Here is a 24,156-nt window from a genome sequence, read left to right on the forward strand (position 1 = left end):
TCCCCAGCCTGGTCTGGGAAGTCCCCATCCCACGCCCACGGCCCCAGACACTGCTGAGCTCTCCCGGGGCCAGGCCACTGGCTGCGCCACGCCCTGACGGCTCCCGTGACGGTTGCGGCAGAGAGCACAAGCCTGCCCTGGGGTCTGAGGCTTGCACAGTTTGCCCCAGCAGCCTGGAGTGCCAGCTCTCATCCGTGAGACACTTCCCTCCTTCAAGGCCCGGTTTAAACGGCAAGAAACTGCCTCGGACCTCCCTAAATCCTCCCAACAGTCCATGGAGTAGGTACGGTTGCTAATGCCACTTTACAGATGAAAAAACAGGCCCGGAGCTTGCCCAAGGGCACACAACCCTGTGTGGGAGGAGGTCAGTGTGGGCTGGGTTCCGGGCCATGTGCTCATAACCAGCGGTTGGCGTGTACGTGGCCTCCTACAGACCAAAGGCTCAGTCTGATTCCTGTGCACGTCCAGCTCTGGAGCCCTCGCTCCTGTGTCCCTAGGCCAAGGACTGGACAGCAGTGTCATCAGGCCCAGGGGAGAAGGGATTCCCACGTGTGGCTCGGGTGTGTCCTAAGCCCCGGTCCTGAGTGCAGGCTCCCGGTTCTTCTGATGAGGCCTCGAGGTCCATCCCTGACCCAGCCCGAGCCCACGCCTGGTCTGATTTGCTGAGAAAGGAAGGCTCAGGGTCCCTTGGGAGGCAGGTTGTGCGTGGCCGGCATTTCCACGCAGACCCCTGCTTGCCCTCAGAGCGCCCGCACAGCCGGCCTCGCCGCCGAGGGCGCCCTCAGCCTACAGGCCAGCAGCGGCCCAGGGCCCCGCCTCCTCCGGGCGCCAGGTGAGAACTGCCTAGCTGGGGGCCAGTGGGAGGGGCTTAATTTAGACTTGGGAAGAAGTGTCCCGCAGCCAGGGCTGCTTTGTACCCATCTTGGGAAGCCTGACAGGAGATCCCAGAGGGCACTGCCTGGGCCTCAGGCCCTCAGGCCAAACCTTTCTCCATGTAGCCTGTCTCCAAGGCCCAGCCTAGGGGATCTCCTGGTTGAGGAACTGCCCAGCCCCGTCCATCTGGGGAAGGCGGCATCTGGAGAGGCCAAGGTCTTTGGGCCAGACTGGGAAGCCCTGCTTCCTGTCCAGTCTGGCCTGTTGTGAGAATCTCCCTCTTTGGGGCGTTTGCACAGTCTGGCTCCTTCGTGAACCCCAGTCATCATTCACTCACTCAGGGGAGCCAGTGGTTAAGAGCGTGGGTCCAGGGCTCCCCTGGTGGCGCAGTGGTTAAGAATCCGCCTGCCAGTGCAGGGGACACGGGTTTAAGCCCTGGTCCGGGAAGATCCCACATGGCGCGGAGCATCTAAGCCCATGTGCCACAACTGCTGAGCCCACGCGCCACGAATACTGAGGCCCGCGCGCCTAGAGCCCGTGCTCCGCCACAAGAGAAGCCACCGCAATCAGAAGCCTGTGCACTGCAATGAAGAGTATCCCCCGCTCGCCGCAACTAGAGAAGTCCTGCGCGTAGCAACAAAGACCCAACGCAGCCAAAAAAAAAAGAGCGTGGGTCCAGGGTCCAGACTGTCTAGGTCAAGACCCAGCTTTTTGCTTCCCAGTGCTGGCAACCTATTTACCTCTCTGTGCCTCAGTTTTCCCATCTATAAAGTAGGGGGAATAACAGTACCTACCTGATAGTCTCATTGTGAGGATAAGATGTGATCCTAAAGATAAAGCACTCCTGACCCAGGTTGAGTCCTTTGTTAGCACTCAGAGGGAAGTGGGGGGGGGGTGTGATTCTGGGGGCTCTGGTATTCACCTAATACCTGGGTGATGGACAACAAGATATCTATAATGTTAGCTAAAATTTTATGTTTAGTTAAACTTCATTTTTCTGCAGTTTTCTATAATTTCACAATTTGAAAGTTCTAAACTTTGTAAGTTGGTGTCTCCCCCGCTAAAACAAACTTATTTATTAATTACCTCCAGTTTTGTTCATTTTTTAAAATTAAGCATTTGGTCACTCACTTGTTTCATCCATGCATTCAAGTAAATCTATCTCATCCCAACAAAAGGCTGTGAGCCTGCTCACGGAGGTCCTTACAAGGTAAGCATGAGTTCTTAGCACTTCATGGTTTGTACACCTGCGCTCTGCCTGGGCGCGGTAAGGAGCAAGGCGACGTTTGGGGAGACCATAGGAGGGAAGTGGAGAGGTAGCAGCTGATGGCTTGGGCCGCTGAGTTGTGCCTGGTGTCTGCAGGACAGAGCAGCCTGGCCGGGCAATTATGCAAGAGTGGAAAGACCGCTGAGAAGAAGGGAAGGAAGTGCCCGGGCCACGACCAGACCCGGCGCCGGGGGTTGGGTGGGGTGGGGTGGGGTGGGGTGGGGGGTGGGTACCACTGCAGCCAGCCCCACCAGCCACTTCCTCTACCCTTCCCAGGTGAGCCAGTGCTGCAAGTCTGACCTCTGTGTGGGGACCGCAAGGCAGCACCACATGGGACGGGGAAGACCAGAGACAAGCTGAGCGTCCCTCAGGGAGGGGGCATTTAGTGAGTAATGAAAGGACAGCCACTCAGCCGTGAGCCAAGGGCCTTGTGCTGCAGGGGCCACTGATGTGGAATTAAGTGAGGACTGCCATCCATCATGTGATCCCACTCAATGTTCTTTGCTTTCAACTTTCTTTTGAGGTACAACACACCCACGAAAAAGGGCCGTGCACGAAACTGACGTGCCTGGGGCTGGGTTAATTTTCAGAAAGTGAGTGCACTTGTGGAAATGGCATCCTTATCAACAGAGCAGATCACCTGCCACCTCCTACTTGCCTCCACTCACTGCTGCCCCCACCCCCCCACCCCCCCGCACTGGAGGTCACCCTGGCTTCCAACCCCACTGACTGGCATGGGCAGTTTTTGAGCTTGGTGTCAATGGCATGCTGCAGCAGGTGTGCTTTGTGTCTGCCTTCTCTATCCCCGCATTGTGTCTGGAAGGTTCACCCGTGTTGTGTCCGGTAGTTCCTGCCCATTGCCGAGTAGTGCATCATCCTTCTGTGCAGGAAGATCCTAGATGTGTAAATGGGAATGATCAGAGGAAGGACTTGCAAGGCTGGTCACACCCAGGGCTGGTGACCTCAGGGTGATCGGGGAGCAGCAGTGACCAGAAGGGACCTGCCAAGCAGACCTTTCAGAGCAGAGGAGATGGACGCTGGGCTTCCTAGATAAAATCCCCTGCCAGAGAGCAACCCTCACCCCTGGCGGTCCAGGGGGACCTGTGGCTCTCAGAGTGTTCCCAGTGCTGATGGGCTTTGCCATCATCTCTCCATCTTGGAATCTGGGGATCTGGGCCACAAACTGGCCCTGCCCACCTGAGCCTGCAGCTGAACTGCCTGGGTCTAAGGCCACTTGCTGCGTGACCTTGAACCAGCTCTATAACCTCTGAGCCCCCCAGGCTCCCCATCTACCTGGCCAAGCACCCCAGGCTTTAGTGAGAGAGGCCCCAGCCTCTCCCCCAGCAAGCTGCTGTCCTCCTCACCCCTCCATCCCAAATCCCCTTCTCCCCCTTCTCATCAGAGCTGGGAGCCCCCTTTCACTCAAGAGGAAACCACATCTGCTCTGAGCGGCCATTCTTTGATCAGGATTTGAACGCGGTTCTCACTGAGTCTGCCCCGCTGCCCATTGCCCTCAGCCACAGTCACCCGGGATGTACACCTGAGGCTTGCACACGCTCCCCTGGAGGATTCATTCCATCAATCACTTCGTGAGTGATGCAGTTACTATCCGAATGCTTACAGAGGGCCCACTGTGTGCCAGGCACCAGCTCTAGGGGTTGGGGCCAGAGCCCTTGTCAAAACAGGCCAAACCCTTCTCTCATGGGGCTCACATTCTGGTAGGGAAAGACACTGTAAAAACAAAAATGTGATGAGTGATCTGGAAAAAAAAAAAAAAAGAAAGCAGGAAAGAGGGGTGGGGTCCGCATGAAGTTTTGCTATTTTATGTGAAGTTTATATCAAGGAAGGCCTCTCAGAGGAGGTGCCCTTTGAGTAGAAACCTGTAGAAGAGGAGGGTGGGAGTTACAGGTGTGTGGGAGACGGGCCAGGTGGAATGGCTTGTGCAAAAGCCCTGAGATGGGAGCACCTGGAACAGAGGGGCCAGCGTGGCTGGCTCAGAGGAGCCAGGAGGAGAGAGCTGGGAGTCAGGCAACCCTCCTGCGGGGCCCTGTGGGCCACGGAGGGGACAATGACGGGCGTGTCCCCGCACAACTGCGTGCGTGAGGCCACCGATGTCCGCACCACGGGAACCCGAGGAAGCCCAGAAACTGAAAGAAGAAGCAAAACCCTATCTGCACGTTCCCTGCCCCCTCCTGCCCGCGGCCCCGCCGCGACAGAGGCGACTTCCTTTTTCCAGCCTATTTAAGTCTCAGCCCGCAGCGCCCCGGAGAAGAGGGGGCCGCACGCAGCTCAGCCATGGGGGACCCCTTCATTCGCCACATCGCCCTCCTGGGCTTCGAGAAGCGCTACGTCCCCAGCCAGCACTACGTGAGTACCGGCCTGAGGCGCCCTGCGCGTGGGGACAGGACTGGCGGGGCGCAGGTGCCGGTCCCCGCGCAGCCCCGGGACTCCCGGCCCGAGACGCGGGCGGCCGAGGGGTGAGGGGGCGGGGCCGCGGCCAAGGCTCCCCGGCTCTGGGCCTCAGGCCGCCCGCCGGGGCCGCAGCCAATGTGCGCCCTTCAAAAGGTGCGCGCCGCCACCCGGGCCCTCGGTGCGAGGACAGCGGCTTGGCCCCCGGCCCCCGCCCGCCCACCCCACGCCCTGCTTCCCGCCGCAGCCCGGCGTCCCCTCTCCGCGCCCGGCGAGTGTCCCCGCGGCGGGAGAGCGCCCTGGTGGCGATCAGTTACATTAGAGTCGTGACCCCTCCTGTAGGGTGACACCACCACAGGGACCAGAGGAGTCCCCCCTCCTGCCCTGGGGGAGCTGGAGAAGTGCAGGCCCAGACATGGCCATCCCATCACGGGGTCCCCAAACCCAGAGGAAGGCCAGGGAGGGATCCAATTAGTAAATTGGCACTTGTAGTGTATGTGCCAAGACCCTGCTTTTTTAACTTTTAATTTTGAAATAATTTCAAATTTACAGAAATGTCCCCCAAAACACCAATAACTCCAATATTCCTTCACCCACGTTTCCTCTCTCCTCTCACTCTCTGTCTCTCCCCCTCCGTCTCTTTGTCCCTCCTGCTTTCTCTCTCTCTGAATATACATTTTCTGAATCATTTGAGAGTTATTTGGAGACGCTGTGTTTCTTTACCTCTAAGTATTTATTACAGGTGTGTATTTCTTAAAACCAAGGACGTTCTTTTGCATAACCAAAGGTGTCAAAATGAGGAAATTAACACTGATAAAACACTGTTATGCAACCCGCAGACTTTATTCGGATTTTACCAATTGTCCTCTTGTCCCTCCGTAGGAAAATTTTTTCAGGTCAAGGAGCCAATCCAAGATCACACAAATTAAAACAAACGAACAAAAACTATCCAGGATCACCTGTTGCATCTGAGTTGTCATGTCTCTTTGGCGTCTTTAAATCCAGATCCGTCTTAATCGGTCTTTGTCCTTCGCAACTTTGACTTTTTGAAGAGATGGGGCCAGTTATCTTGCAGAACACCCCTCGATTCGGGTGTGTCTGATACTTTGTTAGATCTCAGTAATGCAGGAACACCCCAGAAGTATTGATACGTTCTTTTCATGGATCGTATCAGGTGGCAGGTGATTTTGATTTGTTCCTTTATTGGTGATGTTAACTTTGATCACTGAGTCCTGGACGTGTCCTCCAAGTTTCTCTGCTGTAAAGTTACTCTTTTCCCCTTTGTAATTGATAACTAAACTATGGGGAGGTTATGTAAAGCTGTGTGAATATCCTGTGCCTTATAGTATCTGTGTGACTCTTGCCTGAATCCCATTACTATAATGATTGCCAAATAATGATTTTTAAACTCTATCGGTCCTTCTGCATTTATTAGTTAACATTTTCCTGTGTCTTCCCTTCTTCCTTATTTATGTCAGTATAGATCCATGGATTCCTGTTTTATTCAGTGAGTTATAATCCAATACCATCATTACTTATTTTGATGCTCAGAATGTCCCAGATTTGGTGACTGGAGCTCCTTCAGGCTGGCTTCTGTACTTTTTTTTTTTTTTTTTTTTTTAATATATCCTGTCATTCTTTTTTTTGTGGCAGGGGCGGTGGGGGACAGGGTACCTGGGTACATTCTTATGGCACAAAGTGGGCCAGCTTAACTTGGACTTTCCCAGCCCTAGTCCTGGACTCAAGCATTTCACTAAAGAGCCCTGGTTCTTTTTAGTGGGAGTGATATTAGAACCCAAGATCTGGAAGCTAGGTGTGCTCATTGCCACCAAGGTGTCATGGCTCATGACTGCCTTTCCAGTGGACAGACTGGAGGAAATAGCTATTTCATATCATCCGTGCTTCTCATCACTTTATGTATGTAGCTCCTTTTTCTCACTGCAGGAACCCTGGCTCCCAAAGAGATCAGTATATTCACTCTTCTGCTCAATTCTAAAATACGCATAAACTTGTTTCAGAATAATTACACCCACGCCACTATTAACAATAAACCTACTAACCTATTAAGTCAAATTTAAGTTTTCTTTGCAGTTCTTTTGGTCCTTTTGGACTGAGAATACTGAAAGTGCTGCAACTAAAAGCTACTTGGATTCTTTTCCATTTTCCTTTAATATTTAGGTTATTATCCATTTTATATATAGTTAAGTTCATTTGTTTCTGTTTGTTTCCAACTTTAAAGTTAAAAAAATCCTTGTTGATTTAATTTTACTTCTAAATATGTAAAATATTAGCAGGTTCACCCATTTAAAGTGCACTATGGCTTTGGGTATATTTAAAGTTCTTCAACTATCACAACCATCTAATTTTTATCATCCCCGTTGGTAGCTATTCTTTTTATTCCCCAAGATTATATTCTGAGAAACTTCAAATATACAGCAAAGTTGAAAAAAATTTTTACAGCAAAACAAAACCAAACAAAAAACCCAACCAGGGACCTCCCTGGTGGTGCAGTAGTTAAGAATGTGCCTGCCAATGCAGGGGACACAGGTTCAAGCCCTGGTCCTGGAAGATCCCACATGCTGCAGAGCAACTAAGCCTGTGCACCACAACTAACTGAGCCTGCCCTCTAGAGCCCACAAGCCACAACTACTGAGCCCGTGTACTGCAACTACTGAAGCGTCTAGAGCCCATGCTCCGCAACAAGAGAAGCCACCGCAATGAGAAGCCTGTGCACTGCAACAAAGAGTAGCCCCCATGCGCCACAACTAGAGAAAACCTGTGCACAGCAACGAAGACTCAACGCAGCCAAAAATAAATAATTAATTTAAAAAAAAAAAAAACAAACTCAACCAGACATATGCTTACTATCTTGATTATACCATTAACATTTCCTATAGTACTTGCTTTATCATGTATGCCTCCATCCATCCATCCACCCATCAATCTATCTTATTTTTGGTGCATTTCAAGGCAAATTACAAACATCAGTACACTGTCCTAAATGTTGGGTTGGCCAAAAAGTTCATTCCGGTTTTTCCTTAAGACCTTACAGAAAAACCTGAACGAACTTTTTGGCCAACCCAGTACTTCAGCATGCGTATCACAACTAGAGTTCAGTATTTTTCTGTAGTTTTTTTTCTCTTTTGATGGAAAATTTATGTAAAATGAAACCCACAAATCTCAGAGATACATTTGCTGAGATCTGACAGTACATCTCCCTACGTAACCCAAACTCTCATCAAGACGTAGACTGTAAAAAATAAAAAATAATAAAAAGAAAAAGATGTAGACCGTGACCATCACCCCATCTCACACCCCAGTCATTCCTCCCCATCCCCAGGTTTTTTCCACCTTAATTTAGTTGTGTTTGCTCTAGAATGTCATAGATACGGAATCATATGTAGCCTTTCACGCCTGGCTTATTTCACTCAGCATAATTTCATGATTTTGAGATTCATCCACATGGTTGCACATAGCAGTAATTTGTTCTTTTTTGCGGCTGAGTGGTATTCTCCTAACTATTTTTGCAGGCCTATTTTTCCTTCCTGAGGTTTTTTGTTTTGTTTGTTTTTAAATAATGGCTTTTTTGAGATATAATTCCCATGCCATACGATTAACCTATGTGAATTGTACAATTCAGTGGTTTTTAGGATACTCACAGAGTTGCACAACCATCACTACAATTGATTTTAGAAGATTTTCTTCATCACCCATACCCGTTAGCAGTCAAACCTCAGCCCCCTTACCCCCAGCCCCGCCCAGCCCCTGGCAACCACTAATCTACTTTCTGTCTCAATAGATTTGTCTCTTTTGGACATTTTGTGTGTGTGTGTGTGTGTGGCCACATGCGTGGCTTGTGGGATCTCAGTTTTCCGACCAGGGACTGAACCTGGGACCTTGGCAGTGAAAGTGCAGAGTCCCGACCACTGAACCACCAGGGAACTCCCTGGACATTTCATAGAAATGGAACCGTACAACAGCTTACTGAGTTCTTGTGTTGTCTGAGGCCAGCCCTTTCTGTATCTTACCTTCTGTTAACTCTCATACCAGCCTTAGCAGTGAGGTCCTACTTTTACCTCCAGTTTACAGATGAATTTGAGTTAATTTGAGAGAAGTCATTCCTCTTACCCTGGGGACCATGAACTTGGTGCTCTTTCTATGGCCCAGGTTACCCCAAAGAGCATTCTCCCTCCCACCCCCAGTCCTGTGGGCTTCCACCATGGGGTGGGGGGCTGCCCAGGTGCATGGCTGAACGAGATGCCCCACCTCTACCGCCCCCCAGGTCTACATGTTCCTGGTGAAATGGCAGGACCTGTCTGAGAAGGTGGTCTATCGGCGTTTCACTGAGATCTACGAATTCCATGTGAGTGCCCTGTGTTGGGGGTCCAGGGAGGGGATGCCACACCCAGTCCCAGTTCTGCCCTTTGGGGAGGGGAGCGGCCTAGGTGCTGACCAGGAGCTGAGGAACCCAGAGTCCCCCCGTCCCCTCCCAGCCCACAGATAAGGGGGCATTATTTTTTTTAACTTTAAAAAGCACTAAAGCAATTTTTATTTTGGTGAAATATACATAACATACATTTACCACTTTACCCATTTTAAGTGTACAAGCCAGTGGCATTAAGTACGTTCACAATGTCACACAGCCAACACCACCACCCATTTCTGAATATGTCTGTCTTCCCAAACCAAAACTCTGCACCCATTCCACAGGATCTCAAGGGGGCCGTCTCAAGGGCCCTGCTTGCGCTGTCCCTGCCGGGGACAGCCTGCCAGTGTCACCACCGCAGGTGTCATCCGAGGAGCTTGCTCTGTCACTCACCGTCACTGGCCTGATGAGGACCCCTGGTGGATTAGGAGGAGGGCGGATGATCCTGACACCCAAGAAACCGGGTCCTCTTGCTTTGTGGGTGCCTGCTATCACCAAGGTTTACATGAGAGAATCCCTCAGGGTTCCCGACACCAGTGGCTGGTTGGACAAAATTGGGGGTGGTCATCGGGGGTCACAGTGCACACGGTGCTGGGTCCTGGTCTAAGACAGGGTCATATGGATGGAGGGGCCACAAAAGCCAGATGGGTTCCCCCAGGGCCCACTCCACACGCAGGGCCCTCCTTAACCAGGGAAGGGGCTTCAGGAAGCGTGCAGGTTCCTGCACTTCTCTTGTGTGAATTATTTAAAGTGAGATGCAGATAAATGCAAAGAAAACTGTAACCAGCCTTGTACACCCAGCACCTGGAGTCACAACTGATATCACTGGGCCGTTTGCTATGAGGCGTTTTTTTGTTTGTTTGTTTTAAAATTCATTTTATTTTTGGCTACGTTGGGTCTTCATTGCTTCGCGCAGGCTTTCTCTAGTTGTGGGAATGGGGTCTACTCTTCCTTGCGGTACGCAGGCTTCTCACTGCGGTGGCTTCTCTTGTTGCAGAGCACGGGCTCTAGGCACGTCAGCTCAGTAGTTGTGGCTCGAGGGCTCTAGAGCACAGGCTCAGTAGTTGTGGCGCGTGGACTTAGTTGCTTTGCGGCTTGTGGGATCTTCCCGGACCAGGGCTCGAACCTGTGTCCCCTGCATTGGCAGGCGGGTTCTTAACCACTGTGCCACCAGGGAAGCCCTAAGGTGTTTTTAAGATAAGGTGTTTTTAAGATAAAGGAGATAAAACATTACAAAAGCAGTGGAAGTCGCCCTTCATCTCACATCCCGTCCCAGCTCCTACCCTGGGTGGCCACACACACACACCGCACACCGCACACGCACACGCACACGCACACACACACGCACAGCACAGAAACAACATGCAGTAGTGTGGAGCCTGCATTTTCTGTAGTGCATATAAATGCCATCAGTGTGCTTTTTGCCTCTTTCTCAATCTTATTACTGTCACTAGGTTACTTTTTTTTTTTTTTTTTTTTTTTTTTGCGGTACGCGGGCTTCTCACTGTTGCGGCCCCGCCCGCTGCGGAGCACAGGCTCCGGACGCGCAGGCTCAGCGGCCATGGTTCACGGGCCCAGCCGCTCTGCTGTATGTGGGATCTTCCCGGACCAGGGCATGAACCCATGTCCCCTGCATCGGCAGGCGGACTCTCTACCACTGTGCCACCAGGGAAGCCCACTAGGTTACATTTTTTGAGACTAGTCCATGCTGATACTTTGTGGGGCTTCATCTCACCTCTTTAAACTGTTCTGGGTTATTCCATTGTAGGATTAGCTTCTTTTATTAATTGGTCGACTCATTCATTCATCCAACCACTATTTATTGAGCACCAACTAAGTACCAGGCACTTTCTACTTAGTGAGAAGGAAATGCTGCTGAAAGGCATAAAAGACAGATGCAAATTCTTGCCCACCCTAGTGGACCTTATGTTCTAGTGGAGGAGTCAGGATAACAGACAAACGAAAAAATAAGTAACTTATATAGTACGTTAGATGGTCCTTAGAATTACAGAGAAAAATAAAGCAGGGAGGGGAGGTGGGAAGGGTGGGACAAGGAAGGACAGTTGTCAGGGAGGAGGCCTCACTGAAGTGGGAGATATCTGAGCAAGGACTTGAAGAAGGAGAAAGAGAGAGAGAGAGTGAGCTATGGATCTGTGTGGGGGAAGAATGGGAATCGCACATGCAAAGGCCCTGGGGCAGGAGTGGGCCTGGAGCATTCAAGGGTGTCTGGAGCAGAGTGAACAGCGGGAGAGTGGGGCAGGAGAGGTGAGCAAGGCAGGCAGAGGCAGGTCACATGGTGCCTGGTAGACCAATGCGGAGCCTTTGGCTTCCATTCTGGGTGAGCTGAGAGGCAGGGAGGGTTCTGAGCAGAGGAGGGACAGGATGCAACTTAGGTTTTCAGAGGATCCCTCTGGATGCTGGATTGAGGACAGACAAGGGAGGGGGAGGGGTGAGTGACCTAAGAAGATTATAATAACCAGACCCGGTGGAAGCTCAGACCAGGGTGGTGGCAGCAAGTGTAGTGAGAAGAATCAGATTCTGAATAGATTTGGGGAGCAGAACCGAAAGAATTTGCTGATGGATTGGATGTGAGGTGGAAGAGAAAGAAGAATCCAGGATGCCACCAGGAGCTTCTAGCCTGAGCAATTGGAAGGGTATTTAGGTCATGTCCAATTTTGTGTTTTACAGTGCTGTAATAAAACAGATTCCTTCACATCTGCTTTTCTGTCTAGAAAATCTTAAAGGAGATGTTTCCTATCGAGGCAGGGGACATCAACTCAGAGAACAGGATCATACCCCACCTGCCAGGTGAGGAGCAGGCCTGAGTCACCTGGGCAGGCTCACCTGTCCCAGCTCCCCTCACCTGCCCTCCAATTGCCCCTTCCACTCCCACCCTCTCCGGACTTGACCTTTCGAGTGTGCTCACTGGTCCTCTGGTGCCCCTCCCTGGTCCGCCCAGCCCCGCGGTGGTTTGATGGGCAGCGGGTGGCCGAGAGCCGCCAGGGCACCCTCACCGAGTACTGCAACTCACTCATGAACCTGCCTGTCAAGATCTCCCGCTGCCCCCACCTCCTCAACTTCTTCAAGGTGCGCCCTGACGACCTCAAGCTCCCCACGGACAGCCAGTGAGTGGCGGGAGGAGGAAAGGTGGTGGTCAGACCCTTGCCTGGAGTGGGTGGGACTATCCCCATGTTACACAGGAGGAGCCTGAGGCTCAGAGAGGGGAAGTGACTTGCCCAAAGTCACACAGCAGGGAAAGCCAAGGAGGCAGGATTCCAACTCTGGACACCCCCAGCATCCCTGCCAAGTTTCTACCTGGACCCCTCTGAGCCTCAGGGTGCTGGGGGTTGGCGGGGAGGCACTGTGGGCTGGGGGTCTAAGGTCCTAAGTCCTTGTCCTGACTCTGAGGCTGCCTGGCCGTGGGACCTGGAGCCTTCTGAAAGCAGCTTCCCCTTCTGTGACCGGGTGGTGAGGGCCAGATGCAGTAGTGGGTGCTGGGAAGAGTGCTTACAAACTGTGAAGTGTGGAGCCCCCGAGAGGACGTGGGGGGCCGGTGGCCTCTGTTCCTTCCTGAGCCTGTCTCAGGCCCCTGCCTATCCTTTGTCACCTCATTCTCTGCCTGCCCTCGCCCCAGGGATCTCCTGTGCTCAGGGCCCTGCGTGGACAGCATCGGAGATGCTGATGAGATCTCGCGGGAATGTGCTGCGGAAGGTCCTTCTCTCTGTCCCCCTCTGGTACTGAGTGCTGGGGGAGGCCTGGAGGACAGGGCTGCCGTAGAGACAGCAGGGCTCCAGCCAGTGCTTCTGGACCCTTGAACACATCCCCGGTCCTGGGCGGGGCAGTTCCCACTGGCCCTGGGGTTAGGGGTGCCCACTCCTGTTGGCTTCCCTCTCGAGGCTCCAGCAGAAGGGAGCTGGCCCACGAACCTTCTCCTTTGGGTCTGCAGGAGGCTGGGGCCCCTCCTCGGGCTGGCTGAGCAGAGCCTGTCCTCCTCAAAGCCCTGTCCTTCTAGTCCAGTTGCTACCTTCTCTCTGCGGCGGCCCCCATTTCCCACGTTCCTTCTGGGAACTTTCTTGGCAAGTTCTTCCGTAGGTCTGCCCGGAGCATGCTGTTCTCCAGGGGAAGCTGAGCGTCTAACCCAGACTGTTCTCTGATGCAGGGTGAAAAAGCCAGAGACATACCTGATGCCCAGAGATGGCAAGAGTAATGCTGCAGGTGAGAGGCCGGGGTCAGCCAAGTGAGGGTCACCCTAAGGGACTGCTGACACCATCAGGGACCCTGAGCTCGGTGTGTGCAGGGAAAAGAGCAGGAGTTGAGAGCAGCTGTGAAGGGTCTTGGTGGCTGCACTGAAGTGTTGGGGTCTTTGAGGGTCACTGGTCAGTGAAGGGGGCTCACCTCCATGGCTGCAGCGCCCAGCACAGACCCTGGCTCCCAAGAGCCTAGAGGATGTTCTGGCTGAATGAATGAACAGATTTAGGGGCAGAAGTGGCTTTTAGGGGTGACTCAGGGGCATGACAGTATCTAGTCTTTATTGCACGATAATTATTAATAACATTACCTAACATTTATCGAGCACATACCCTGTGCCAGGCGCTATTTTAAATGTTTTCCATGTATTAACTCATGTAATCATCTCTATAATAGTATGAAATAGGTACAACTGTGCTATTATCCCCATTTTGCAACTAGACAACACTGAGGCTTGATTTAAGTTGAGATTCTTGACAAGGGACACACAGCTACTAAATGTGGAGCACGATTTCAGCCAGTCGGTGGGACACACGGTCAAGTACTCTGGGCTACTCAAAGTGTGGTCCAGTGACCAGCAGTGTCTTAGGTCAGGCTGCTATAACAAAGTGTCATAGAGTGGGTGGCTTAAATAGGAGAAATGAATTTTCTCATAGTTCTGGAGGCTGGAAGGCTGAGATCAAGTTGTGGGCAGGTTTGGGTTCCGCTGAGGCCTCTCTCCTTGGCTTGCAGACGGCTGCCTTGTTGCTTTGTCCTCACATGGCCTTTTCTCTGTGCATGCAGCTCCCTGGTGTCTTTTCCTCTTCCCATAAGGACACCAGTCCTATTGGATCAGGGTCCCACCCTTATGACCTCATTTAACCTTAATCACCTCCTTGAAGGTTTTATCTCCAAATACACTCATATTCTAAGGTACTGGGGGTTAGGGCTTCAACATATGAATTTGGGGGTGGGGGGACACAATTCAGCCCATAACAGGCGGCAGCAGTACTGCCTGGGGGCTGGTTAGACATGTAGCCCCTCAGGTCCCACCAGAGGCCTGTGGAATCAGCACCTGTGTTTCCGCAAGATCCCCGGGTGATTTGTGTGCACCTTGAAGCTGAGAAGGGCTGCTCGCTACCCACATCAAATGAGAAAGAGACCGTGTGTAAAGTGTGTGACCAGTGTCTGGAACACACTGGGTGCTCAATAAGTGCAGGGCTGCGAAGACTAGCTTGTCTTTGCTGCTTTCCAGTATACAGGGCGCGTCTACCCCTGGCCTGTCCGGAGCTGGGTGGGGACAGGATGCCAGTGCCTGTTCAGGTGGCCTACACAGGGCCCACAGGGGAGAGCCAGGACGAGGCGCCCACAACGTCCACTCACCCTGCCCTCCCTCTACCCAGACATCACGGGCCCCATCATCCTGCAGACGTACCGCGCCATCGCTGACTATGAGAAGAGCTCAGGCTCCGAGATGGCTCTGGCCACAGGCGACGTGGTGGATGTCGTGGAGAAGAGCCAGAGTGGTCAGCCTCCCCGCCCTGCCTGGACCGCCCTCCCCTGGTGCCTGGGCCCATGGCTACAGGCCCCCACCAAGGCTCTGCCCCCCAGGCAGCCCCAGGCCTCCTCCCCGCCTGGCCCACCGGGGGGCTCTGGCTCCTTCGGGGCCCTGACTGTTCTCCCCACACTGTGGGTCACCCTCTCCCTGAGAGTGTGCCCCAGGGCAGCTCTGGGGATCTGCACACATTCTGGGCTGTGACTGTGCGTCTCTGGGGGTTATATCCGGGTGGACAGGTGAACTTCTCACCATGTGTGTGATGTGGGTTCTGAGCTGTAGTTCTGTGACCCTGTGGGTACTGGTGTGTGTGATTTTGGTGTAGAGTGTGGTGAAGGTGACATTTCTGGATCTGAGTGTTGGACACCTGTGTGTCTGTGTCTGAGTGCTCTCACCCACCCCTACCCCCCCGCCGATGGCTGAGGGAGGCTCCCAGGCCCGCCCAGACCTACCGCCCCGTATCCCTGGCACAGGCTGGTGGTTCTGCCAAATGAAGACAAAGCGCGGCTGGGTCCCGGCGTCCTACTTGGAGCCCCTGGACAGTCCCGATGAGGCAGAAGACCCAGAACCCAACTATGAAGGTGCCCCTCCCCTCCTCGGCCTCAGGGGTGGGAGAGAGGGGCGGGATTGAAGAGCCAGAAGTGAGTGCTTTGGGGTCAGACATGACTGTGGGCTGGGCAGGAGGGGAGGCAGGGCTGAGACCCTAGGTTGGGTCTAGGTGGGGTAGGAGGTGGTGCCCTTAGTCAGGACAGGGGGAACCAGGAGGTAGAATAGAGGTGAGGGGGATAAGGTCAGCCTGGGACACAGTGTGGCAGCCAGCCTGGGGCTGGGTCCAGTGGGAAGCTGCATGATGAGCCGAACTGAGGCTCAGGAAGGAGGGCTGCCTGGAGGTGGGGGCATTATGGCTGACTAGAATGGAAAAACTGGCAGCCCCTGGGCTGGATGGGTCCCACGTGGGGTTTGAAAAAATTTAGTATTGGTTGCCCGTATTTTGCAATAGAAAGATCTTACAATTTTATATGGATTTATGACTCCTCTTTAAAAATTGGGAAAGGCGTGTGTATTGGGCCTGCAGCCCCACATGCCAATAGTGGACTGGAGTTGAGTAGCTCAGGTGCCACTGGATGGGTGCTCTACCTCTGCACTTTCTGCCTAGCCACTCCTCGTGTGCAGGTGCCTGGCCAGGTCTCTGCAGTCATGGGTGCTCCTGGCCTCTGGTGTGGGTGATGGTGGGTAGGAGCGGGCGAGCTCCCCTGGGTAGAGTAGGCAGAGGGCACAAGTCCAGAGTGTCTCCACGAGGAGGGGGGAGGGCTGGAGGAGAGAGGTCCTGGGCTCCAGCTGGAGGAAGCCCCAGGCCCAGAGAGGAGGGGCGGGGTGGCGAGCCCCGTGCTGGGGGGGGGGGCTTCACACTCTGCCCCTCCTCTCTCCAGGTGAGCCCTACATCACCATCGAAGCCTACACTGCCCTATTGGAGGATGAGATATCTTTGGAGCAGGGCGAAACCATCGAGGTCATTCATAAGCTCCTGGATGGCTGGTGGGTCATCAGGTAGGAGAGCTGTGCCCTCCCTCCCACTGCACCTGCCCTGAGAGTCAGCCTGGCCTGGGGTTGGGCCAGTGCCGACTTGACTGTGTGACTCTGGGTAGGCCACTGCCTCTCTCTGGGCTGTTTCCATTTTGGAAGCAGACTCGTGATAATCCCAGCCTGCCCGTGTCTCAGGGTTCAGTGTTCTTATCTGAGTGGGCACACCTTTCCTTTGTGACTTGGGGTCACGTCCCCTGACCAGTCCATCTATTCATTCTCCAGCAACACAATTAATTGTATTAATTATTATATTTGATAGCTGCTAGAGCAGACCCTGTCATCCCTTTTCCTTTTAAAATCCTTCATTGCAATTTCCATCTGTTTATTCCTCCAAGTGAACGTAGGAATACTAACTTGCTTTCCTGGTTCTGGGGAAAGCAGAATCCCAGGGTCTTGCACACGATTTCAGAGCCCTGAGTCACAGGGCCCATCCGTGACCCCAGTGAGCTTGTGGCCACAACACCCCCCCATCAGCGTGGCCCTTGGCTGGGGACTTTGAGGCAGGATTTCTCAACCTTTTATTTTTAAAATTTTATTGGCATATAGTTGCTTTACAGTGTTGTGTTAGTTTCTGCTGTACAGCAAAGTGAATTAGTTTTTTGACCCAAACTCAGTTAACCCCCATTATGCACCCTGAGACAATGTTTGTGAGTCTCCCACCAGCCAAGAAGAATCAGAGTTTTACAGAGTGAGGTTTGTATTATGCAAAGGCTGTTGTTTTTTTACTACCAAATGCAGTAGTGAGAATGGAAAGAAAAAGCTTCTCAACAAATGGTGCTGGAACAACTGGATATCCCTATGGGGGGAAAAAATGAACCTAGACCCCTGCCTCACACCATACACCTTTATTTGGAACATTTCACAGATTTTACCAAGCACAAAACCCAAAACTAAGAAGCTTTTGGAAGAAAGCATAAGGGAACTTGGTGACCTGGAGGTACGCAGAAGTTTCTTAGGACACAGAAGGCAATCACCATGAAAGAAAAAACTGACAAATACAATATTGCAGATGTTTTGTAGCAAACACCTGTCCCTGGGGAGATGGATCTGCTAACTTCCTCCCCCTCCCAGGGTCACAACTGGGAAGGCCTGTGTGGCATTGATGAGGAAACTGAGGCACACAGGTGCAGGGTCTGGTGTTGGCTGCCTTGTCTGCAACCTCCCAGCTGCCTTGACCCCCAACTGTTTAGAGGGAGCCTTGACCCCATGTCTGAGGCCCCGCCCCTGCAGCTGCTCAGGCCTCAAGGGCTGCCTCTGTTGCAGGAAAGAAGATGTCACAGGTTACTTCCCATCCATGTACCTGCAACAGGCAGGGCAGGACACAGACCAGGCCCAAAGCCGGATCAAGAGGGGAGCGCCGCCCCGCAGGTGAGCAAGAGCCCCCGGGGCAGGGGGCGTGGGCTGGGCGGGGCTGAGGAGGGTATACCGCGGCTTCCGTCTGTCTGTCCAGGCCCTGGATAGGCAGTGCTGGGGCAGGGGAGATGGTGCAGGGGCGCTCAGCCTGGCGGGGTAGGCAGCACCCTCACTGGATGGAGGCCCCTCCCACACTCTGGGGCTGGCACGGGGGCGGTGGGAAAGCAGAGGTGTGAGGCGGAGGCGGCGGCTCCGATGCCTAGAGTCCTTGGGATGGCCCGTGAGGGCTGCGGCAGTTCGGAGGGCTTTCCTGGGGAGGGGGTAGGCTGGCGGCTGGGGAGGGGTGTGGGAAATGGGCCTGGGCTCTGAGTCAGGGCAGGGGTCCGCGTCGGTGAGGGACAGTCGCCTTCACGCCCCGCTCAGGCTGTGCTGGACCCCCCCACCCCGCCTCCTTCCCACTCTCAACCTCCCCGGGCTAGTCTTTGGACTCCAGGGGTGGCCATGAGAGTCCCCTCGGGCAGGGACGCGGTAAGGGCAGGGACGTGGGGCGCTGACCAAAGCCCCTGTCCTGCTGTGCCCAGGTCGTCCATCCGCAACGCGCACAGCATCCACCAACGGTCACGGAAGCGCCTCAGCCAGGACACCTATCGGCGCAACAGTGTCCGTTTTTTGCAGCAGCGTCCCCGCGGGGCGCGGCCGGGGCCCCGGAGCCCAGGGAGCTTGCTGAGTGAGTGAGGGCGGGGGCCTGGGGGCAGGGCCTGAGTCTGGGGGCGGGCCCCGGGGCGGGCCGGAGGTGAGGAGGGACGTGGCCAGCATCGAGGGTGATAAGAGGCGGGGCCTTGAGGGGTGGGGCCTGAAAATGAAGAGAGGCGGGGCCGAGCAGGCGGGGCGGGCCTCAGCTGGCGCTGTCCTCCAGGAGAGGAGGAGGAATCGCTCAAGACCGAGCGCCCCAAGCCGCAGCCGGCCGTGCCCCCGAGGCCCAGCGCAGACCTCATCCTGCACCGCTGCAGCGAGAGCACCAAGCGGAAGCTGGCCTCCGCCGTCTGAGGCCGCCCCCACATGTCGCTCTTCCCACCTCCAGCCCCTATCCCTGTATATACATGTATAGAGCCTGAGGTTTGGCGGCAGACGGCAGCCCTTGGCCCCGCCCCACCTAGCTATTCGCCACCCTTAATAAATGTTGCTTGGAGTGGACTGATGGTTTGCAAAGTCGCGCTGCGGGCTGGGCAACACCCTTGGTATTTCTAGAAATAGGACTGAAGGCTGTGAGCTCTAATGGGGGAAGGTGCAAGAACTGAGGTCCGGTTGCATACTTTACTGGCCTTGCCCAAGACCAAGTTTGCACAAGGCCAAGTGCAAGAGGAAACCCCAGTCCCCTCTGACTGTTTGTCTGACAGACTGCCTACTTGAACTCTGGCCTCACTGCAGAAGAGTTCTGAAGAAGAGTAGACACAGTGCATAGTTGGGAGGGGAGGGGAGCCAGGGCCCTAGGTGACCTTGTGTGTGCACCCTGATTTCCAAAAAAAATGTAATTTAGGTATAGGGAGACACACCTTAGATGTAAGGACATAACACAAAGTGAAAGTGAAGGGATGGAAAAAGATACTTCATGCAAATGGAAACCGAAAGACAGCTGGAGTAGCTATACTTAGATAGAACAAAGACTGTAATAAGAGACATTGGCACTACATAACAATAAAAGGGTCAATCCAATAAGAGGGTATAACATTTGTAAATATTTATGCACCCAACATAGGAGCACTAACATATATAAAGCAAATATTTACAGACCTAAAGGAGGAAGAGACAGCAATACAATAATAGTAGGGGACTTTAATACCTCATTTACATCAATGGATAGGTCATCCAGACAGAAAATCAATAAGGATTTTCCAAGATAAATCATATGTTAGGCCATAAAACAAATTTTAACAAATTTAAGAGGACTGAAGTTATATCAAGCATATTTTTTCTAGCCACGATGGTATGAAACTAGAAATTAATTACATGAAGAAAAGTGGAAGACTCACAAACATGTGGAGATTAAACAAGTTATGAACAACCAGTGGGTCAAAGAAGAAATCAAAAAGAGAAACAACAACAACAACAAAATACCTTGAGAAAATGGAAATGTAACATACCAAAATTTAAGAGACGTAGTAAACACAGTTCTAAGAGGGAAGTTCATAGCAATAAATGCTTACCTCAAGAAACAAGAAAAGTCTCAAACAACCTAACTCAACACCCCAAGGAACTAGAAAAAGAAGAACTAATGAAGCCCAAAGTTGGTAGAAGGAAGGAAGGAACAAAAATTAGAGCAGAAATAAATGAAATAAAGACTGAAAAGAATAGAAAAGATCAGTGAAACTAAGATCCGGTTCTTAGAAAAGATAAACAAAACTGACAAACTTTTAGCTGGACTCAGCAAGAAAAAAAGAGAGAGGACTCAAAATCAGAAATAAAAGAGGAGATGTTACAACTGATACCAAAGAAATACAAAGGATCATAAATGACTACTGTGGGGACTTCCCTGGTGGCGTAGTGGTTAAGAATCCGCCTGCCAATGCAGGAGACATGGGTTCGAGCCCTGGTCTGGGAAGATCCCACATGCCACGGAGCAACTAAGCCCACGAGCCACAGCTACTGAGCCCACACGCTGCAACTACTGAAGCCTGCGTGCCTAGAGCCCATGCCGTGCAACAGGAGAAACCACCACAATGAGAAGCCTGTGTACTGTAACGAAGAGTAGCCCCCCCTCGCCGCAACTAGAGAAAGCCCAGCAACGTGCAGCAACGAAGACCAAACACAGCCCAAATAAATAAATTTATTATTTTTTAAGTTTACTATTCTTGAAAAATCAAAATAAATAAATAAATAAATGACTACTGTGAACAATTATATGCCAAACTAGAAGAAATGGATAAATTGGACAACCAAGAAAAAAATGGATAAATTGCTAGAAACATACAACCTACAAAGACTGTGATGAAACAAATCTGAATGGACCAATTATTAGCAAGGAGACTGAATCAGCAATAAAAAAGTCCCCCAAAACAAAAGTCCAGGACCAGATGACTTCACTGGTGAATTCTACCAAATATTCTTCTCAAACTCTTCCAAAAAATATGAGGGAAACTCTTTCATATTTTATGAGGCCAGCATTACCCTGATACCAAAACCAGACAAGGATGCCACAAAAAAAGAAAATTGCAGGCCAGTATCCCTGATTACCATAGATGCAAAAATCTTCAAAAAAGTATTAGCAAATAGAATTCAACAATACCTTAAAAGGATAACACACCATGATCAAGTAGGATTTATTCCAGGCATGCAGTGATGGTTCAATATTCACAAATCAGTCAATGATACACCACATTAACAAAACAAAGGATAAGAATCATATGATCATTTCAATAGATGCAGAAGAAGCATGTGACAAAATTCATTTAGAATGAAAACACTCAAAGCAGGTATAGAGGGAACATACCTCAACATAGTAAAGGCCACATATGACAAGTTCATAACTAACATCACACTCAATGGTGAAAAGCTAAAAGCTTTTCCTCTAAGACCAGGAACAAGACAAGGTTGCACACTCTCACCAATTTTATTCAACATAGTATTGGAAGTCTTAGCCAGAGCAATCAGGGAAAAAAAACGACGAAATAAAAGACATCCAAATTAGAAAGGAAGAAGTAAAACTGTCACTATTTGCAGATGACATGATATATGTAGAAAACCCTAAAGACTCCATTAAAAACTCTTAGTACTAATAAACAACTTTAGTAAAGTTGGAGGATACAAAATCAACACAAACATCTGCTGCATTCCTTTATGCTTATAATGAACTATCAGAGTGAGAAACTATCAGAAGACAATCCCATTAACAATTGAATCAAAAAGAATAAAACACCTAGGAATAAATTTAACCAAGGAGGTGAAAGACCTGTATATTGAAAACTATTGAGACATTAATGAAAGAAATTGAAGAAGACTCAAAAAATAGAAAGATATTCTGTGCTCATGGATTGTAAAAATTAATTTTGTTAAAATATCCATACTATCCAAAGCAATATACAGATTCAATGCAATCCCTATCAAAATTGAATGGTATTTTTCACAGAAATTTCACAGAAATAGTACAAACAATCCTAAAATTTGTATGGAACCACAAAAGACCCCAAATGGCCAAAGCAATCTTGAGAAAAAAAGAACAAAGCTTGAGGCATCACACACCCCAATTTCAAACTATGTTACAAAGCTACAGTAATTAAAACAGTATGGTACTGGCATTAAAACAGGTGCATAGATCAATGGAACAGAGTAGAGAACCCAGAAATAAACTCATGCATATATGGTCAGTTAATTTACAACAAAGGAGCCAAGAATATGTAATGGGGACAGAACAGTCTTCAGTAAATACTGTCTGGGAAAATTGGACAGCCACATGCAAAGGAATGAAACTGGACCACTATCTTACACAATACACAAAAACTGATGACCAACTTAAGTGTAATACCTGAAAACATAAAGCTCCTAGAAGAAAACATAGACAGTAAACTACTAGTATAGGTCTTGGCGATGAGTTTTTGAATCTGCACCAGAAGCAAAAGCAACAAATGCAAAAATAAACAAGTGGGACTACATCAAACTAAAGGCTCCTGCACAGCAAAATAAACAATAAACAAAATGAAAAGGCAGCCTATAGAATAAGAGAAAATAACTGCAAATCATATATTTGATAAGGGGTTAATATCCAAAATATATGAAGAACTCATATAACTCAATATCAAAAACAAACAATCCAATTAAAAAATAGACAGAAGATCTGAATAGACATTTCTCCAAGGAAGACATACAGATGGCCAACAGGTACATGAAAAGATGCTGAACATCATTCATTCAGGGAAATACAAATAAAAACCACAATGACACAGCACCTCATACCTGTTAGAATGGCTATTATCAAAAAGACAAAAAAATAACAAGTGTTGGCAAGGATGTGGAGAAAAGGGAAGACTTGTGCACTGTTAGTGGGAATGTAAATTGGCTCAGCCACTATGGAAAACAGTATGAAGTTTCCTCAAAAAAATTAAAAATAGAACTATCATATGATCCAGTTATTCCATTAGAATCTGGGTATTATGAGAAGAAAATGAAAACACTAAAGATAACTGCACCTTGATGTTCATTGCAGCATCATTTACGATAGCCAAGATATGGAAACAACTTAAGTGACCATCAATGGATGACCAGATAAAGAAATTGTGGCATAAATACACAATGGAATATTATTCAGCCATAAAAAATAATAAAATCTTGCCACTTGCAACAAAATGGATGGACTTTGAGGGCATTATGCTAAGTGAAATAAGTCAGACAGAGAAAGACAAATACTGTATTATCTCTCTTATATGTGGAGTCTAAAAGACAAAGAAAGAACAAAAAACAACCAAGCTCTTGGATACATTAAACAGATTGGTGGTTGCAATAAGTGGAGGGTGGGTGGGGGTGGAAGAAATGGGTGAATTGTTATTTACTTATTTCTTTATTTTAGTTTATATAAATTGAATAAACCTTTTTTTTTAACTGGCAAATATAAACAGGAGAGTATAATTGATCTCTCATTCCAGATTCAGTTGAAAATAGCCATCCTGGGGCCATTGCTAAGGCACAGAAAGGGCACAGAAATTTAGACGTCTACCCAGTTTTCACTCCCTGAGACATAGTGGGGGTCTTGGCTAATAGAGCTGTGAATATTCAGTGAAGGACAATAGTTTATCACACACACAAAGAATTATAATTTAGCTATAGGGAGGGGCACCTCTGCTTATTCACTGAGAGCCTGCCCAGTTAGGAGGTTGTACCAGAAAGCGATTATTCACCACCCACCCCAGCACTGCTGCTAGCCCATGGCCTCCAAGTCTTTGCTGGTGGGTCTGTCCCCAGATGCAAAGATACCATGATGCAAACAGGAGCTGCAAATCTCATAAAAGATGCAGCTTGTCTCGAAGGCCATGGGTAGCATGGAGAGCTTCTCTTCCTGTGTGGGAAGCAGCATATGAGGCTGGACAAAGCTGGTCACTTAGAGATAAGAGGAAATGGGTTTCTCCCAGTCTTGGCTCAGTCATATGGGTGACCATGCTGGTCAAGCCACTTGGCCCAGCACACACTACAGGTAGAGAAGGAACCTGGGAACCCCGGGAGTTGAATCAAAGCAGAACAGCCCCATGAATGGTCCAGCCAACAGAAGGCAGCCCAGACTGAACGCTGAGGTCACCTCCCTGTTACCTGATGGGCTAACCACCCGGGAGCCACATGTGACAATGATGAGCGGGGGCTCTATGACAGATGCCTGCCAGGTCTCCACGTAAGCATGGTGGCTGCTTAGAAAAGGAAGAAGAACATGGACCTTGGAGTCACCTGAACCTGGGTCTGAATCCTCTCCTGGCTGCGTGGCCT

The 24,156-nt window shown here is 50.5% G+C and overlaps 1 protein-coding gene across 2 annotated transcripts; it reads left to right on the forward strand.

Annotated features, from left to right (window-relative positions):
• Nucleotides 1-3,657: 3,657 nt before the first annotated feature.
• On the forward strand, nucleotides 3,658-18,881 carry NCF1 (neutrophil cytosolic factor 1). Of its 2 annotated transcripts, none has more exons than XM_082858035.1 (12): nucleotides 3,658-3,729; nucleotides 4,377-4,507; nucleotides 8,832-8,912; nucleotides 11,708-11,783; nucleotides 11,935-12,100; nucleotides 13,135-13,190; nucleotides 14,606-14,728; nucleotides 15,231-15,338; nucleotides 16,188-16,305; nucleotides 17,605-17,709; nucleotides 18,276-18,421; nucleotides 18,611-18,881. In XM_082858035.1, exons 2-12 carry the CDS (start codon nucleotides 4,436-4,438, stop codon nucleotides 18,739-18,741), a joined length of 1,182 nt encoding a protein of 393 aa, XP_082714161.1. In that variant the 5' UTR covers nucleotides 3,658-3,729; nucleotides 4,377-4,435; the 3' UTR covers nucleotides 18,742-18,881. The 2 variants fall into 2 exon arrangements, with proteins under 2 accessions (XP_082714161.1, XP_082714162.1); XM_082858036.1 differs by having other exon boundaries at nucleotides 18,614-18,881.
• The last annotated feature ends 5,275 nt before the right edge of the window (nucleotides 18,882-24,156 follow it).

This window comes from Leucopleurus acutus, assembly GCF_964270905.1.
Source record: "Leucopleurus acutus genome assembly, chromosome: 16".
In the NCBI taxonomy this organism is placed as follows: Eukaryota; Metazoa; Chordata; class Mammalia; order Artiodactyla; family Delphinidae; genus Leucopleurus; species Leucopleurus acutus.

Coding starts and splice junctions, on each gene's coding strand:
- NCF1 (XM_082858035.1), top strand. CDS start 4,436: ATGGGGGACCCCTTCATTCGCCACATCGCCCTCCTGGGCTTCGAGAAG. Junction 12,101..13,134: donor AAGCTCCCCACGGACAGCCA/GTGAGTGGCGGG, acceptor TCTCTGATGCAG/GGTGAAAAAGCCAGAGACAT. Junction 13,191..14,605: donor TGGCAAGAGTAATGCTGCAG/GTGAGAGGCCGG, acceptor CCCTCTACCCAG/ACATCACGGGCCCCATCATC.